General features: G+C 37.6%; 1 protein-coding gene and 1 non-coding gene across 3 annotated transcripts in view; one reads left to right on the top strand and one right to left on the bottom strand.

Moving 5' to 3' along the window:
• FOLH1 (folate hydrolase 1) overlaps positions 1–16,429 on the bottom strand; it is a 65,003-nt gene that overhangs the window by 18,856 nt on the left and 29,718 nt on the right. For both annotated transcript variants that reach the window (XM_066370510.1, XM_066370519.1), the window contains exons 7-13: positions 15,084–15,177; positions 12,225–12,323; positions 11,480–11,565; positions 9,180–9,299; positions 5,747–5,829; positions 3,220–3,283; positions 802–869 (exon numbers count right to left, since the gene is read on the bottom strand). In XM_066370510.1, coding sequence (XP_066226607.1) covers positions 802–869; positions 3,220–3,283; positions 5,747–5,829; positions 9,180–9,299; positions 11,480–11,565; positions 12,225–12,323; positions 15,084–15,177 — 614 coding nt within the window. The remainder of the gene's footprint in view (positions 1–801; positions 870–3,219; positions 3,284–5,746; positions 5,830–9,179; positions 9,300–11,479; positions 11,566–12,224; positions 12,324–15,083; positions 15,178–16,429) is intronic.
• Positions 7,525–7,631, top strand: LOC136390195 (U6 spliceosomal RNA). Its single transcript, XR_010748628.1, has one exon. It is a non-coding gene; the product is annotated as a U6 spliceosomal RNA (small nuclear RNA).

Genomic DNA, 16,429 nt, shown 5'->3' with positions numbered 1-16,429 from the left:
AAATGAAGAGTTGCCTGTCAGTCCTTTAGGAATTCAGGCATCACCTCTCCACCAAGTTCAGTACCGTGAGCTGTAACACAATCAGGACAACTCCAGCTGTCAGCCCAGTCCAGCAGGGCTCAGTGGAGTCAGGAAAGGGCACATGGTCCCATCTAGCCTCTGCCCCAAATTGATTTGCCCTTCGCAACCAGCATTTATGCATTTTGTTTGTTTGTTTGTTTTTAAGAGAGCCTGGAGCGAAAGAGGGTGGGGGGAGGAGCAGGAAGCATCTACTCATAATTACTGCTTCTCATATGTGCCTTGACCAGGCAAGCCAGGTTTCAAACTGGTGATCTCAAGGTTCCAGGGCGATGCTCTGTCCACTGCACCACCACAGGTCAGGCAGCGTTTGGTGTGTTTTTAACCATACCCTTTCTCAATCAGTTAGAAACTTTAAGTCTTCCTGCATCCCAAGTTATATTAAGGAATATAAACAAGTTTTAAAATTAAGGAATTAAACCATAAGGACCAATCACTGCTTCAGCTACTGAACACGTTGTGTAACTTTGGTGGCCACTGCCTTTAAGTTCCGGTTCTCTTGTTTTCAGGTGGGGATTAGACATGTTGCCTCAAGGTGGTGTGGGAAGAAATGAGATAACGTGTGTAAACACTTCATTAGATGTAATATTCTATGGAGTGGATTTGCTATGTGAAAAAGAGACAATTATCAAACAACAAAGATGCCTAACATAATAATGGTATCTCAAGATAACAGCATTTACAGAAATCAGTTTTTCCAAAATTATATGTAATTATTTGTACCTCCTTTGTTAGATTGTATACCAAGCTGTACATCAGTGGGGTACAATCGACTCTCAGAGTGTAGTTTCCTGAAAGATAAAGATTGGATAAATTATTTTTTTATTTCATTTCTCTATTTTATTTTTTCATTCAAAGACCACTAGTATCTCCTTAGCCAGAACGATCCTTTTAAAACTTGAGTACCATCGCCTGACCTGTGGTGGTGCAGTGGATAAAGCGTCAACCTGGAAATGCTGAGGTCGCTGGTTCGAAACCCTAGGCTTGCCTGGTCAAGGCACATATGGGAGTTGATGCTTCCTGCTCCTCCCCCTTCTCTCTCTCTCTGTCTCTCGCCCTCTCTCTCTCCTTTCTAAAATGAATAAATAAAAAAAAGAAAAAGAAACTTTCTTTAAAAAACAAAAACAACAAAACTTGAGTACCATCAAAACTCTCCAAAGCTTTGTCCTCAACCCAGTAATGTAGTGCCACAGATGAAACCACCTCTCCAAATCTTTACCTCCCACTCTGCCCACACCATGGGCATACTCAGAGTCTTTGTATACACTGTTCCCTCAGCCTGGAACACTGTTCTGCATTATAGTTGCATGACTTACTCTCCCACTTCACTTAGACATCTGGTGTAAGGTTGTTTTTGGAGAGGTTTTCTCTGAATGAAAATGGCAAAATGCAGAACCATTTGGCTGTAAGATGGTATAAGGTAGTGAGAGGCAAGAGAATGTAGTGTTTAGAAAAGTAAAGCTTTATAACCTGAGTGAGTTTGGGAAAGTTACTTAAGCCCTCAGAATCTCAGTTCCCTCTTCTATACAAGAGAGACAATGATACTTACCTCACAGGGTTACTCTGAGTATTAAATAAATGTTTACATGTAAAGCACTTAAGACAGCTATACTGTTGGTGATTTGTGTGAGCTAAAGTCTATATATGTTTGTGTCATTTGTTCTTGATCCTGAAAATCACGGGGAGACAATGCAGCATTTTAAAACAGGGAATAACATAATTAGCAAAACCCAGTGACTTAAAAATATACATTAAAAGGGACAAACAGGATGATAAAAATTACAAAAAAAAAAATCAAAGCTTAAAAAAAAACTAGCAACAAAGAGAACATTATTCTACCTTTGAAGAATATATGGGGTATTTATTCTGTGTGGCAGTTTCTTGTCTTAATATGCACTTTTTTTTTTATAAGTGAGAGGAAGGGAAATAGTGAGATAGACTCCCTCATGTGCCCCAACTGGGTTACACCTAGCAAGCCCTTTCTGGGGCAGATGCTCAAATCAATCAAACTATTTTTAGTGTCTGAGGCTGACAAGATTGAACTGACCAAGCTATCCTCAATGCCCAGGCTCAAACCAGTCAAGCCACTGGTTGTGGGAAGGGAAGAGGGAGAGAAAGGGGAGATGAAGGGGTAAAGGAGAAGCAGATGGCCACTTCTCTTGTGTGCCCTGATGGAGAATCGAACTCAGGACGTCCATACACTGGGTCGATGCTCTGAGCCAACGGCCAGGGCCTTATTATGCATTTTCAAGAAGGATAATAATAATACAAGCTGACATTTTTGAACATTTACTCTGTGCAAGGCACAGGTCTGGGAGTTTTGCAAATATTAAGCATTTTTGTCCTTACAAGAGTGTTTGAGACATGTGCTCTTAGTGATTCCATTTTGAGATGAGAAAGCTAAGATACAGAAAGAAAGTAATCTGAGGTCACAAACTAGGAGGTGGCAGTTACAGGAATAAGGCCTGCCACTTAGCTATGAACCTCAAATAAGGAGGAAATAACTGAAATGCACCGAGGAGGCAATGTTGCTTACGCATATGGACAAAAAAGAAAATATAAATGCCAACATGCATCTATCAAAAGGGATTGAGGGCTAGCTGGAAAAGGTGAAGGGACTGAGAAGTACAAATTGGCAGTTACTGAACAGTCATGGGGCAGCATAGGGATTATAGTCAATAATATTGCAACGACTGTGTATGATGTCAGGTGGGTACTAGACTGAATGGGGTAATCACTTAATAATTATATAAACGTCTAATCACTATGTTGTATTCCTGAGACTAATATAATATTTAGTGTCAACTATAAATGAAAACAATTTTTAAATAAATAAAAATGAACATCCATTAGTCAGGGAACAACAACAAAAATCATATCTTTTTTGCTACTCCATTCTAAAATCATTGAAATCTTTAGTTCCATGATTTACTTATTCATTCAACAATTGTTTGCCGATTTGCTATCATATGCAGCTCATCTGCCAAATGAAACAAAGCAGAGTGTAGCTTTTCTAAATTAGCACTCGGGCTCTCGGCCCCACGTCCATGAATCTACCTTCCTTATTGCGGCATGATTTAGGAACTAAACTGCTCCTACTACCATGATCACATCTTTTCCTACGAGATCAATGATACTCACCTTCTATAGAAGAATCAGCATTAATATAGGCCACACCACGCTCTTGAAGGAGTCTAGAATTCTCCTATAAGATTAGAAAAAGAAAAGGATACACATATGGCCATAACCTCTCTTTGAAAAAAGTGCACATTTACATTAACGTATTTCCCCATGTATAAGATGCACCAGTTTTTGGAAATTTTGGAGTCTAAAAACTGGGTGCGTCTTATGCAGTGGTTGTAGCTATTTTTACTTGCATTTCATGCTTTTTCACACTTGTTTTTGTGCTCATTGTAGATTTTTTTACTTGCATTTTTCGCTTTTTTCGTGCTCGTTATCTTGGCGCTCATTGTTTCTCACTTGTTACTGGTCTATTACAGCAGGTTATGTTTTGCCACGTTCTGCCCAGAAATGGCTGAGAAAAGATTTTCCTACAGTGCTGAATGTATAGTGATTTATCATCAGACACAAATGAGGACAAGCTAATGGATGGGAGTTTTGACAATGATGAGGAGTTGTATGAATTTTATGATGAATAAAACTTCAGTTCAATAATTTTATATAATACATTTTTAAAAAAAATTTCAGGCCCCAAAATTAAGGTGCATCTTTTACATGGGGAAATATGGTAATTTTGTGTAGATTTCTTAATTAAACTGGCCCAAATTATCCACAAACTTGACATATAAGATTATCAAAATTGTTTGCAAGATTTTCAATAAAAATTATTGGTAAGAATAACAAAACAACAACAAAAAACCACTTTTAAGCCTAAAATGTAAGATAAAACTGTTCACATGTTTAATTGGATAAAAGGAAAGGAAGTTGATTTCTTAACCATTTTGAATTTATCCTTCAAGAAATTCTTTCACCTGAGAGAATTCAGGTGGTGGCACAGTGAATAGAGTGTCAGGCTGGGACACAGAAGACCCAGGTTTGATACCCCAAGGTTGCCGACTTGAGTGCGGGCTCACCAGCTTGAGCAAGGGATCGCTGGTTTGAGCGTGGAATCGTAGACATGACCCCATGGTCGATAGCCTGAGCCCAAAGGTTGCTAGCTTGAAGACCAAGGTTGCTAGTTTGAGCAAGGGGTTACTGGTTTGGCTGTGGTTCCACCCTGCCCCCCCCCCAAAAAAAACACATATGAGATATCTATCAATCAATGAACAACTCAGGTGCTGCAACAAAGAATTGATGCTTCTCATCTCTCTCCTTCCTGTCTGTCTGTCCCCATCTGTCCCCTTTCTCTATCTCGTTAAAGAAAAAAAAGAAATTCTCTTAGCAAACACGAATGACCTAAGAGATCCTTCCAGTGCAAACCTTTTCCTGAATACCTCATTATTTAAATACAGAATCTTGCCTGATTCATGGGAATGTGTTATTTCAAACATTCTGGTTAAAAATATGCGAATTTCAACGTCTATAAACCCTGAATAATGAAGTTCTCCTGTAGGATACCACCACCTACTGGTCAACATTGATCATTGTAGTTTTAGAATGAAGTATAGCAAAATTTTTTTGAGATATCAAGTGAATTCTGAATCTCTTAAAGGTGTGATTTCTTCAGCATCCTGACTATAGAAAGAAAATAGAAAAAAATATAACTCTAGGTTTGAAAGAGTTCAACATATTTAGGCTCTTTTATTTTTAATTTTTAAAATTGATTTTAGCGAGAGGAAGGTAGAGAAAGAAAGAAACTGACAGAATGAGACAGGAACATAGATCTGTTCCTGTATGTACCCTGACTGGGGATCGAACAGGCAACCTCTGTGCTTCAGGACAGTGCTCTACCCAACCGAGTGGTGCGGCCAGAGCTTTAGGTTCTTTCTGATGTCAGCATAAACTTTTCTTGCTTACAGAAGCAGTAGTTTCTCACCCCCCTCTACCAAGGAAAATCGAAGGTTACAGGACTTTCCATAATTTCTGGAGCATAATAGGCACCAAATAAACATTTGCTGCATGACTGGAAATCAATGGAATAAGCGTCAACTTTGCATAACTTTACAGCTAATGCCTCTATTACACATAACCAACAATACAAGCAGGTAAAATTACTTTCCAGGGAGCATAGTAAATATTCTGTGGTGGGACTTTATGCTTCACTTTTTAACATAATTTATTTAGAGTAGGTCATTATCATATAAGAAAGATAACTGTGGAAAGTATACCTTACTGCACAAGCTCAGGGGTATTTAAATGTGGTTAGCTTTAGGAGCTAATTCGGAAAGGGTAATAGAAACATGATATCTCATTTTGCTGTTTGGTTTGTATAAAATTACATACTTTTTACCACACCCTCAGAAAACAAGGTAAAGTTATTTTGACAATCAACATTAACTGGCTTTAAAATGTTCAAACTGAAATTAGTTCTTTAGTGACAAAGGTCTTTTTATTGTTGATTTTTGAATATTTTCTCACTGGATTCTCCTGTTAGTTTTATATCCTTGAGAATTAAGTCCGAACTGCTTTATTTGATACATATATATATAATTATATATATATTGTATATATATGATATATATATATATATATGATATGATTAACTAACCTCTGCCCACTCAGTAGAACCAAGAAGACCAAATTCTTCTGCATCCCAGCTTGCAAACAAAATTGTTCTTCTAGGCCTCCATCCTGAAACATATATATATATACACACATATAAAAGCTGAAAAAATACACAATATATTCAAGACATTGCCAAGCCCAGCAGGAAAAACAACAACAAACAAAATCAGTTGTTCAGGATCGATTGTTATGCATAGGAAACCACCTGTGATGGGCAGCTGCCTAGTGGGGAAGAAGAGGACTAGATGTGGTCTGTGTTCTAAGAGCAGATAAAACAGAAATCCTTGACAACTTCCATGTTGTTTTGGCTTCACGTAAGATTGTTCATTGTCAGCTGGTTGTATGATTTCACCCAATTCTCTGCCAGAATTAGTCAAAAGAAGCTCGGTTAACAATGCCAATGTCTGCAGCTACTGAAGACTAGCAGGGGTCTCCAAACTTTTTACACAGGGGGCCAGTTCACTGTCCCTCAGACCATTGGAGGGCTGCCAAATACAGTGGTCCTCTCACTGACCACCAATGAAAGAGGTGCCCCTTCCAGAAGTGCAGTGGGGGCTGGATAAATGGCCTCAGGGGGCCGCATTGCGGCCCGTGGGCCATAGTTTGAGGACGCCTGATAATGCAATAGAGAGGTTGTATGGGTAGGAGTCATGAACACTAACCTTGCTTATTTCAAACCCTAATTCTTTCACTTACTAGCAGTATGACCAAGGGAAAGTTATTCAAACTTACTAAGCCTTTGTTTTATCTGTATATCAGGAATAATAAAGATACCACTTGATTGTTGGAAGGATTAAATGGAATAATATTTTTAAATATAGCACTGAATAAATGTTCTAAAAATTGTAAGTTGCTATTTTTTTTAAAGATTTTATTTATTGACTTTAGAGAGGGGTTGGGATGAGTGAGAAGTATTAACTCATAGTTTCTTGCTTCTCTTATGTGCCTTGACCAAGCAAGCCTGGGGTTTCAAACCAGCAACCTCAGCATTCCAGGTCACCGTTCTATCCACTACAGCACCATAGGTAAGACCAGTTGCCATTATTTTAGTAGCTATTTCATTTGTGCATATTAAAAAATGTGTATCCCTGGCCCTGATTGGTTTGCTCAGTGGTAGAGCATTGGCCAGGTGTGTGGATGTCATGGGTTTGATTCCCAGTCAGGGCACACAGGAGAGGTAACCATCTGCTTCTCCACCCTTCCCCCTCCCCTTGTCTCTCTCTCTCTCTCTCTCTCTCTCTCTCTCTCTCTCTATCTATCTATCTATCTATCTCTATCTCTCTTCCCATCCTTCCACCATGGCTTGATTGGTTCGAGTGCATCAGTCCTGGGCACATGGAGCCTCCACCTCAGGTACTAAAAATAGTAGCTCGGTTGCAAGCATGGCCCCAGATGGACAAAGCATAGGCACCATATGGGGGTTGATAGGTGGATCCAGTCGGGGTGCATGTGGGAGTCTGTCTCTCTATCTCCCCTCCTTTCTCTTGAAAAAGATTAAAAAAATTAAAACAAAATAAAAAAGAATGTGTATCCTTAAACTTGTTAAATCCAGTGTTTCATTTCTGTCAGGTTTGTTATTAGTGCTCATATTTGCATTTCTTAGCATATTCTAGAATTGTCCCAGTGATGTTTTGCATTTACCACAGGGGATCTTCTTACAAGATCATGAAAATTTTTGTAATAATATTAAACACTACTAAATGCATAAACTATGTAAATTCATGTCTCCATATTTTGTTTTCTAAAAATATAATATAACTGGTGCTCTCTTTGGCAGCACATATACTAAAATTGGAATGATACAGAGAAGATTAGCATGGCCACTGCGCAAGGATGACATGCAAATTCGTGAAGCGTTCCCTATTTTTTTATACCGAATCTTAACTTTCTGTCTCTGAACCTCTCATGTATGTGAGGTCTCTGACTGTCATGTACATGGGGTTCCCATATGCACGTTCATAATTAAATGCAGGGTATCTTGTTGTTAAGGATTCGTTTCCTGTTGATTTGATTATTAGAGTGGCCAGAAAAACTTAAAAAGGTAGAGGAAATGTTCTTCCTTTGCCATAATAGCCATCTAAAAATGTAATATAGTGTTATCATTGAATAAAAAGAAAACATATAAAAAATATATAATATAGCTGTGTGGGAGAAAAATAAAGCCCCGTTATCCTTTATTTTAAAGAGAGATGTTGTGGTTTCGTGGGCTGGTAGCCTACAATTCGGTTTCAGCCCTGGTTCTCTGACTCTGCCGCACACCAGTGTTATAACCCTAAGTGAATTACTTGATTCTGTAAACCTTGGATAGCTTTTTTATAAAATGAGAACCAAAATAACCAGGTAAACTTCTCCCTGGTTGCTATGAGTTCAAAATAGATAGCATATGTTAAAACACCATTTCTCTGAGAAAATAAAGACCATGCAGACTTAACATATTTTTACCATTGTTTGTATTGGTGCTAAAATGATGGACATTTACAGACCCTAGATACCTTGTCTGCAGGGTCAGTAAACAGAGTAACTTTCTGCATTCATTGTATTTATATAATAATTATTTTTAAAAGCAACTATTCTTTTATTATTTATTTATTATTATTTTATTGATTTCAGAGAGAGAGAGAAGGGGACAGAGGAAGGAGTGGGAAACATCAACACATAGTAGTTGCTTCTTGTGTGTGCCTTGACCAGGCAAGCCTGGGGTTTCAAACCAGCGACTTTAAAAGTGCAGGTCAATGCTTTATCCACTGTACTACCACAGGTTGGGCACAAAAGCAACTATTTGAACTAACACTTACTTTGGTTTTTATATGAAGATTCTAAAATGGCTGGAGTAATGGTGCTAAGAGAATAAACCTGAATTCTGGAGAGCAATCCAAAACTGGGGGTTTGAGCGTGCAGACATTGAATTTTTGACAGTATCCTATTAGGCAAGAAAACCAGTAATTTTCTGAATGGGCTCTGATCTCTTTGGTTACTTAGTGCACTTGACTGGAGGGATGAGGCTGGGAGAGGCCAAGAATCTTCTGCTCACAGTTCTCAGACCAGGAAGCTTTGGCTCATTACCTAATTCCGGTGTGTACTTTTCAGTGAAGAAACCATCTCTATCTTCTCAGTAGCCAAGAGTGACCACTAACAGTGTAATTAATTTATTTCAGGTTATAGTTTAATACATAAATATCAATAAAGCAAATATTACTATATAAATACAAAAATAGATAAGTGATATAATCAACTAACCAACATAAGTAATACATATAGTCACAGCTTATTGAAAGCTATTTTATGATACCACTAAGTACTCTATGCTGATACTCAGACGACATAGTTTGTATGTCACAGAAACCTATGAGGTGGCATTTTTACACTCAACAGAGAACTAAACTGAGACTCAGAGAAGTACTCTTTGTTTAAATTACCTTCTTTTTTCAGAACTCCAAAACTCCTCACAATTTCATGAACAACAGCTGCTCCACTTTGTGGGTCAATGCCACCAAATACCCATGAATCACGGTGCCCTCCAAGAATGACATATCTGTCTAGAAAGCATCATTGCAAAATTACTTGTCATTTCTGGTCAATAATATAGCATACTGCAAACGACACAAGAACACCTGAACACTGAGCAATAAGATTCAAAAGAAGACAGCAAGGTTCCTGAAGACTTGTGTAAATACATTAAGTATTTTGTTCTGATTTTGCTGTACAAAGAAAATATAAAAGTGACAAGCAAATGTTTAGTATTATAGTAATTATAAATAAATACATAATGACAATCAAGTCTAAAATTATCCTATTTACATCTTTATATTATTTTCTATTATTCCTCTCTTATCTACTTAGCACTATTTCCAGTATTTTCGGATTAAGAGAACACAATGGCCACATACTAAGTTCTCCACTTCCTACTCCTCCTATTTATTTTTAAGATATAAGTCAAAGATTTTGCCCTTTATGAACCATTCCTATTCTCCACAGGGAGAGAGAATTGCTGCCCTCCTCAGCCCTCAAAGGAATCTTTTCATATCTGAAAAAGCATTTACTACACTTAAATGTACGGTCCCCCTCCCAACAATGAGATCCTTGTTCCTGGACGCTGTCTTACTATCCCACTATCCCCAAAGCTTAGCACAGAGCTGGCACAAAATAGGGATTTGGTAAGATTCAACAAAGAGCCCGTTGTATATTGTTTAGTTTTCATTGGAAGCATATCAACGTTATTGATCACTGAAGGAAAGCACTGGCTGCATGTAAGAAAGATAAACAGTTTAATTGGATCTGTTTTGGTAAAAATATACAACCCATAATTTCTAAAGAACTAGAACATAATGAAATCAGACTCTTTTATAATATGTATTAATACCCAAGTCATCTGAAATCCTATGGAAATTATGTATCCATATATTTCATCAACTTCAACAAAACAATAATGTAAAAAATTCATTATTTCAAGGTTACGTTAATCTTCTAAGAGTGCTATATTTTACAGGGGCTCCTCGTCTACCGTGGGGGTTAGGTTCCAGAACCCCCTGCGATAGGCGAAAATCTGCGAAGTAGCGACCTTTTATTTATTTTATTATTTATATTTTTAAGGCTTTATAAACCCTCCCCACACTCTTATAAAGCTTTCTCACACTGTTATTAACCTTTCCCACACTCTCATAAAAACTTCCTATGCTCTTAAACACTTTTTACACTCTTAAACCTACGTAATTCTAACAATGTATAAAATTCTATATGAGTACTCACCAGTGAATATTCTACAACTTTAATGATGAAGGTGATTTCAATTTTTTAGGCTAGAAAATGCTTATTTTAACATAAAAATAATTAAAATAATAAATACATAAAACTACCTAATATACTGCAAAATCCTGTGATATAGCAGATATAGCAAAAAATCTGCGATACAAAATTAGGTATATACAATTTAAAAATCCGCGATATACAAGGAGGCCATGCAAAGTGAACCACAATATGGCGAGGGACGACTATATATAGATATTTGCACATAGTTATCATGAAGATATTTCCCCATGCAAAACTGTGTGGTAAACAAATCCAGAAAACTCAGAGAAAACACCTAGATCCCTTCTCTCCCTGCCCATCTTTTCTTTCTTTTTTTTTTTTTTCTTTTTTGTGACAGAGACAGAGAGAGACAGATAGAGGAACAGATAGGGACAGACAGACAGGAAGGGAGAGAGATGAGAAGCATTGATTCTTCATTGCAGCACCTTAGTTGTTCATTGATTGCTTTCTATATATGCATTGTCCAGGTGGCTACAGCAGATGGAGGGACCCCTTGCTCAAGCCAGTGACCTTGGGCTCAAGCTGGTGAGCCTTGCTTAAAACAGATGAGCCTGCACTCAAGCTGGTGACCTCAAGGTTTCGAACCTGGGTCCTCCGTGTCCCAGTTCGATGCTCTATCCACTGTGAGACCACCTGGTCAGGCCCTGACCATCTTTCTTTGACCCTCTAAGGAAACGTACACACTTTATCACCAAACTAGGTCATTGACCAACATAGCCTCACCATTTACTTTTCATTTTTTAACAGCATATATCACAATACAAAGTTACTTTATATTTATGTATTTTGTGTTTATGTTAGTTCCATTAGGGCAAAGCATTGCTTTGTTTTGTTCACTTGATAGCCCCAGAGCTCCAAGCAGCACCTGGCACAGAAAGGTTGTTCCTTTGATATTTGCTGATTAACTTACCGGGTTCCACTGCTCCTCTGAGAGTTCCAATCACATTGTAAATTCCTGTCACCTTGTTGTTGGAGTGGATGTGCATCTTGACTTTTCTAATAAAAACATACAAGACATTTGAAAAAATACCAGTTAACAGATGACCACCCGTGATTTTTAAATATTACATCGTTGTTTAAAAGATTTCTAACAGTACATAGGCAAAAATTACTTTGATCAACTGTCTAAATGTAATGATATATGTGTCCAATTATAATGATGTAAAATCTCCCACCTAGGCCTTGGCCAGTTGCTCAGTGGCGGAGAATTGACTAGGCATGTGGATATTCTTGGGTTGATTTCTGGTCAGCCTGACCTGTGGTGGCGCAGTGGATAAAGCATCGACCTGGAAATGCTGAGGTCGCTGGTTTGAAACCCTGGGCTTGCCTGGTCAAGGCACATATGGGAGTTGATGCTTCCTGCTTCTCCCCCCTTCTCTCTCCCTGTCTGTCCTCTCTCTCTCTCTCTGTCTCTCCCTCTCCTCTCTAAAATGAATAAAAAAAAAAAAAAAAAGGGCACATAGGAGAAGCAACTATTTGCTTCTCCACCCCACACCTCTCACTTAGAAAAAAAGAAAAAAAAAAACCTCCAAACTGTAATTTTGTTTTCTGTTGTTACTAGACAGGTTTTACTTTTTTAGTCATCTTCTGTGATATTTTTTTAAAAGGCTTTTTATCCCCCCTAAAAAGAGTTGAAATAAATATTGTCTCTTAACTGTGTAGAAAAGTTTCCAGTAAAGCCAGGTCCAACATTGTAGGGCACTCTGAGACTTCCTTTCCAGCTGCTATCTGGTGGTGCTGATCCACCCATTTTTCTGTTAACATGAAAAGAACTATTAGCTGAAGGAAACTTTGAAGTTACAAGTGAAAATGTCATTGAACTTGTTTTCTTGAGTGTCTGTTCATAATAGCTTCCATGAGTCAACAATAGTGCAAAGTACTTTGCATATGACATGCCATTTAAATCCTTACTACAACTCTTATGAAGTCAGTGCTATCATCCCCACTTCATAGACGAGGAGCATGAGGCTTCGAGACAGTAGGTAACACAGCAAAGTCCAGCAGCCAAGAAGGGGTATAGCTGAGATTCAAATATTTGTTAAGAATTCAAACTCTGTGTTACCAGTTTCCAATAGTAAACCATGTGAAAAACTGTCTTCCAGACATGCTCTAAAGAGACAGGCTTGATGTCAAATGTTCTAGGATTTTCCACCATTATGCTATTTCTTCCATTAATAATTCAAAAATATGTGGATGGTCATCCTTTACAAAGACACTTTCACACATATATTAGTGAGAGAGGAAGAGCAAGAAAAAATTTTACTTCATCCAACAGTCCTTAAAAGTTGCACACTTTTTTTTTTTTTAAATTCGGAAAGGTAGAAAGATCCTAACAGATCAGTCAGCACATGCCATGGCCCTAGTTAGCTCCTAGCAGGGAACTAAGAAAGAGAGATAATGTATTAATATAGAATGTAGGCTTCTTGCCAGACTACTTCAACATATCCTCCTGTACTGTATGAAAGACGGTGACTGACTTTTTCTTGCTATGAGCATGGAAACCAAATATACCTTTGCTAGACAGCAGCAGATAAAAGAATAGGGTTCAGGACAAACTTGAGAGTGAAAAACATCAGCTTTCTCCTTTTTCTGTGTCTGCACTCAAGTGCTTGTCCCCTTCCTACATATTTGAGAAAATGTGAGTAACTCACCTTGACCTAGAATCGATTGCACACCCAATACTAAAATAATTGATTAGATTATATTCCCATTAAAAGATAATTATAAGTAATATTCTGTTTTAAAATGCTCTATCAGGTAAATGCTTATTTTCCTTTTTCTTATCTCACTAGGAAGTTTGGCAAATAAATAATTTAAAGTAATATTCTATTAAATTTATCTATTTACAATAAAATTTTACAGACAAAGCATCAAGTACCATGAATGGGCATTTTATATTGGAAAAAAAGCACAACAATAGTTAAAACAGCAAAGAAGTATGCAAAAACATTATAAAGGGCAACAGAAGAAAAATACACTCATATGCTTGGTTATACACAAGATAGTTCTACAATGACCTATTGTACACTAGTAACATTGAATGTCTTTGGGGTGGAAATGAGTAAAAAGGGAAACTTTTTACTGTATATCCCTTTGAACTTTGAATTGTGTAAGTGTATTTCCTTTTACATATTCCAATTACACTATACATTGTTCTGAAATCTGCTTTTGCCATTTAATAGTATACAGCATATGTATGTTTCCATATCATTAAATATTCTTATTTTAATGGCTTCAAGGACTATCATGTATTTCAAGCTGGTAATGTACTTGACTTCTTATCAATTATTGAAAATTTGTGTAGTTTATCATTTTCCACTATTAGAAATAATGCTAAAATCACTTTCATCTTTTTTTAATTGTGATTTTTAATTTATTGTGTTGACATGATTTCAAATGTATCATGAATATTTAGACTCTATTTGTAAACATGTTTAGACAAATGCATAATCCATGGTGCCCTAAAATCTGTGCCCAACCCTGAATCCTAATACATGTGGTAAAGCTAAGGGTCCCCAAGATAAAAAGACCAAGGTACTATTCCCTAATGTGCCCTTAAATTGGAAAGATACCTCCAGCTCTTTGATGTCGGCCTCCTCACCCGTAAAAACGAGGGCACTGCACCAGGTTATGTACAGTTTTCTTACAGTCACTAAAATAAATGATCAAGAATGTCTTGAACTCAAAGTAAAAAAGAGACAAACTGGCCATACACTGTGGTCCCTAACAAGTCTCCTTTCAGAGAAGTCAGAATTCTCCCTGTCCTAAAGGACAACGAAGAAGAAGGGACATGCAGATAGGAGAAAGCAGGGCAAGAGAGGGAACTGAGTTACCTTGCCAGGCTAAGCAATAACACACTTGGAGACTTTTCAATAATCAAAGCACGGGGGGAAGAGGAATAGAGGTGAAAACAAAATGAGAAGTGCTCTCAGTGCGTTATTCCAGGTCCTCCAAGAAGTTGACAGAAAGAGGATTAAATGAGTAAGACATTCATTAGCAGAAAGAACCACGAGGAAAATAGCACAGAGCACAGGGAAGGCTGAGAAAGCCATCCGACTGCTATGCAGGTTTGGTATGGGGTAAAGAGAAAGGGAAGGAAGAAGAGAGTGGTGGGTGTTAGCATCTAGCTGAGCAAGGATGTCAGAGTCCTGAGCTCTCCATAATGGACCTGGTTAAGTGTCCCTGATGCACAGTCACTGACTGGGAGCATCTATGGGAAGCATGGCCATGACACAAACAGACAGATGCATTTCAAAGCACAGTGACTGTAGCAATTAATCAATTATGCTCCCTGCATTTGGAGATCTAAAAGGCTCATTTTTATGGCTGTCACACATTCCATAACAATAGTGAAGTAAATTCTGAACAGAACCACTATTCTATAAAATGGTGAAAAAAGGGATGCTTCAGCTACCTCAGAGAATTTCAATATCAAATAATGGGGATAAAAGCTTAAAAGTTGAAGACTGACAATAAAGAGAATTGTGCCATCTGCTTGTTTCTTACAAACTTACTCCAGGATCTTCTGTGCGTCATAGTATCCAATAGGATGAACAGGAATACTTGGAAGACCCACAGCCTCTGGGATTTCACATCTATAAGCATATTCTGAAAAAAAGTTGAACATGCATCTAATAAAAATTTAGTCCTTTTCAAAATATTTTCTGTAAGTCATGTTAAACATAATATCATATTGCACTACTAGAATTGTTAAAATAAAAAGATCATTTCAAACGTTAGCAAGAATGTAGAGCAACTAAAACTCATATACTGCTTGTGAGAGTGTAAAACTACATAGTTATCCTATCTTTTTTTAAAAAGCAGTGTTAAACATGGACCTGGCCCATTAGCTCAGTTGGTTAGAGCATTGTTCCAAAACACTAAGGTCGAGGGATTGATCCTCAGTCAGGGCAGATATGGGAAACAACCAATGAATGAATAAATGTGAAACAGTAAATGAATGATTCCTTCCCTCTCTCTTCCTCTGTCTTTGTCCCTTCCTCTCTCTGTCTCTCCAAAATCAAAAAGAAAAAAGGAAAAGAAAAGTGATATAAAACAGAAATGTGCTCTATGGCACAGCAATTCCACTCTTTGATATATACCCCCCAAAGATGAAAACATATCGTATGTCCCCAAAAAGACCTGTACAAATTGCTTAGAGTAGCCCCATTTATGTTAGCCAAATACTGAACACTGTCCAGATGTCTGTCAACAGGGGAATGAATAAATAATCTATAGTATTGTCCCACAATACAATGTTACTCAGCAATTGAAAGGAACAAATTGCTAATACACACAACAACATACGTAAATCTTAAGTCATTACTGTGAGTAAAAACAGCAAGACACAAAAAATACATACTACCTGATTCATTTTATATTAAGTTCAAAACCAGGCAAACTTTCAATGGTGAAAGACATCAGAAATAAGTTGCTTCTGAGGACACAGTGAAAACAGACCAGAAAGGAGCATAAGAGAACTTTCTGAACTTAGGGAAATGTACTACATTTTATATTGAGAAATGTGGACGTATGCAATTTAAAAAAGTTATTGAACTCTTAAGATCTGTGAATTTTAATGCATGTAAACTCAACTTCAAAATAAAAACATACGGAAGAGACAAGATGGCGCTGGAGTAGGCGGACGTACCAACATCTACCTCCCAGAACCAAAGTGGATTACAAACTAATTTTATGAACTATCAGCTGGAAAAACCAACTCTGGACTAAACTAAAAGGACTCTTCAACCAAGGAACGCTGAACAAGCCACACAGAGACTGGTAGGAAAAGCGGAAACGCGGAGAGGGTTGCCCAGCTCCTCGGAGTGAACGGCAGCAGGGAGAGACTCGCGTGGTGGGA

This window comes from Saccopteryx leptura, chromosome 1, assembly GCF_036850995.1.
Source record: "Saccopteryx leptura isolate mSacLep1 chromosome 1, mSacLep1_pri_phased_curated, whole genome shotgun sequence".
Lineage (NCBI taxonomy): Eukaryota > Metazoa > Chordata > Mammalia > Chiroptera > Emballonuridae > Saccopteryx > Saccopteryx leptura.
This window is presented reverse-complemented; position numbering and strand designations above follow the sequence as displayed.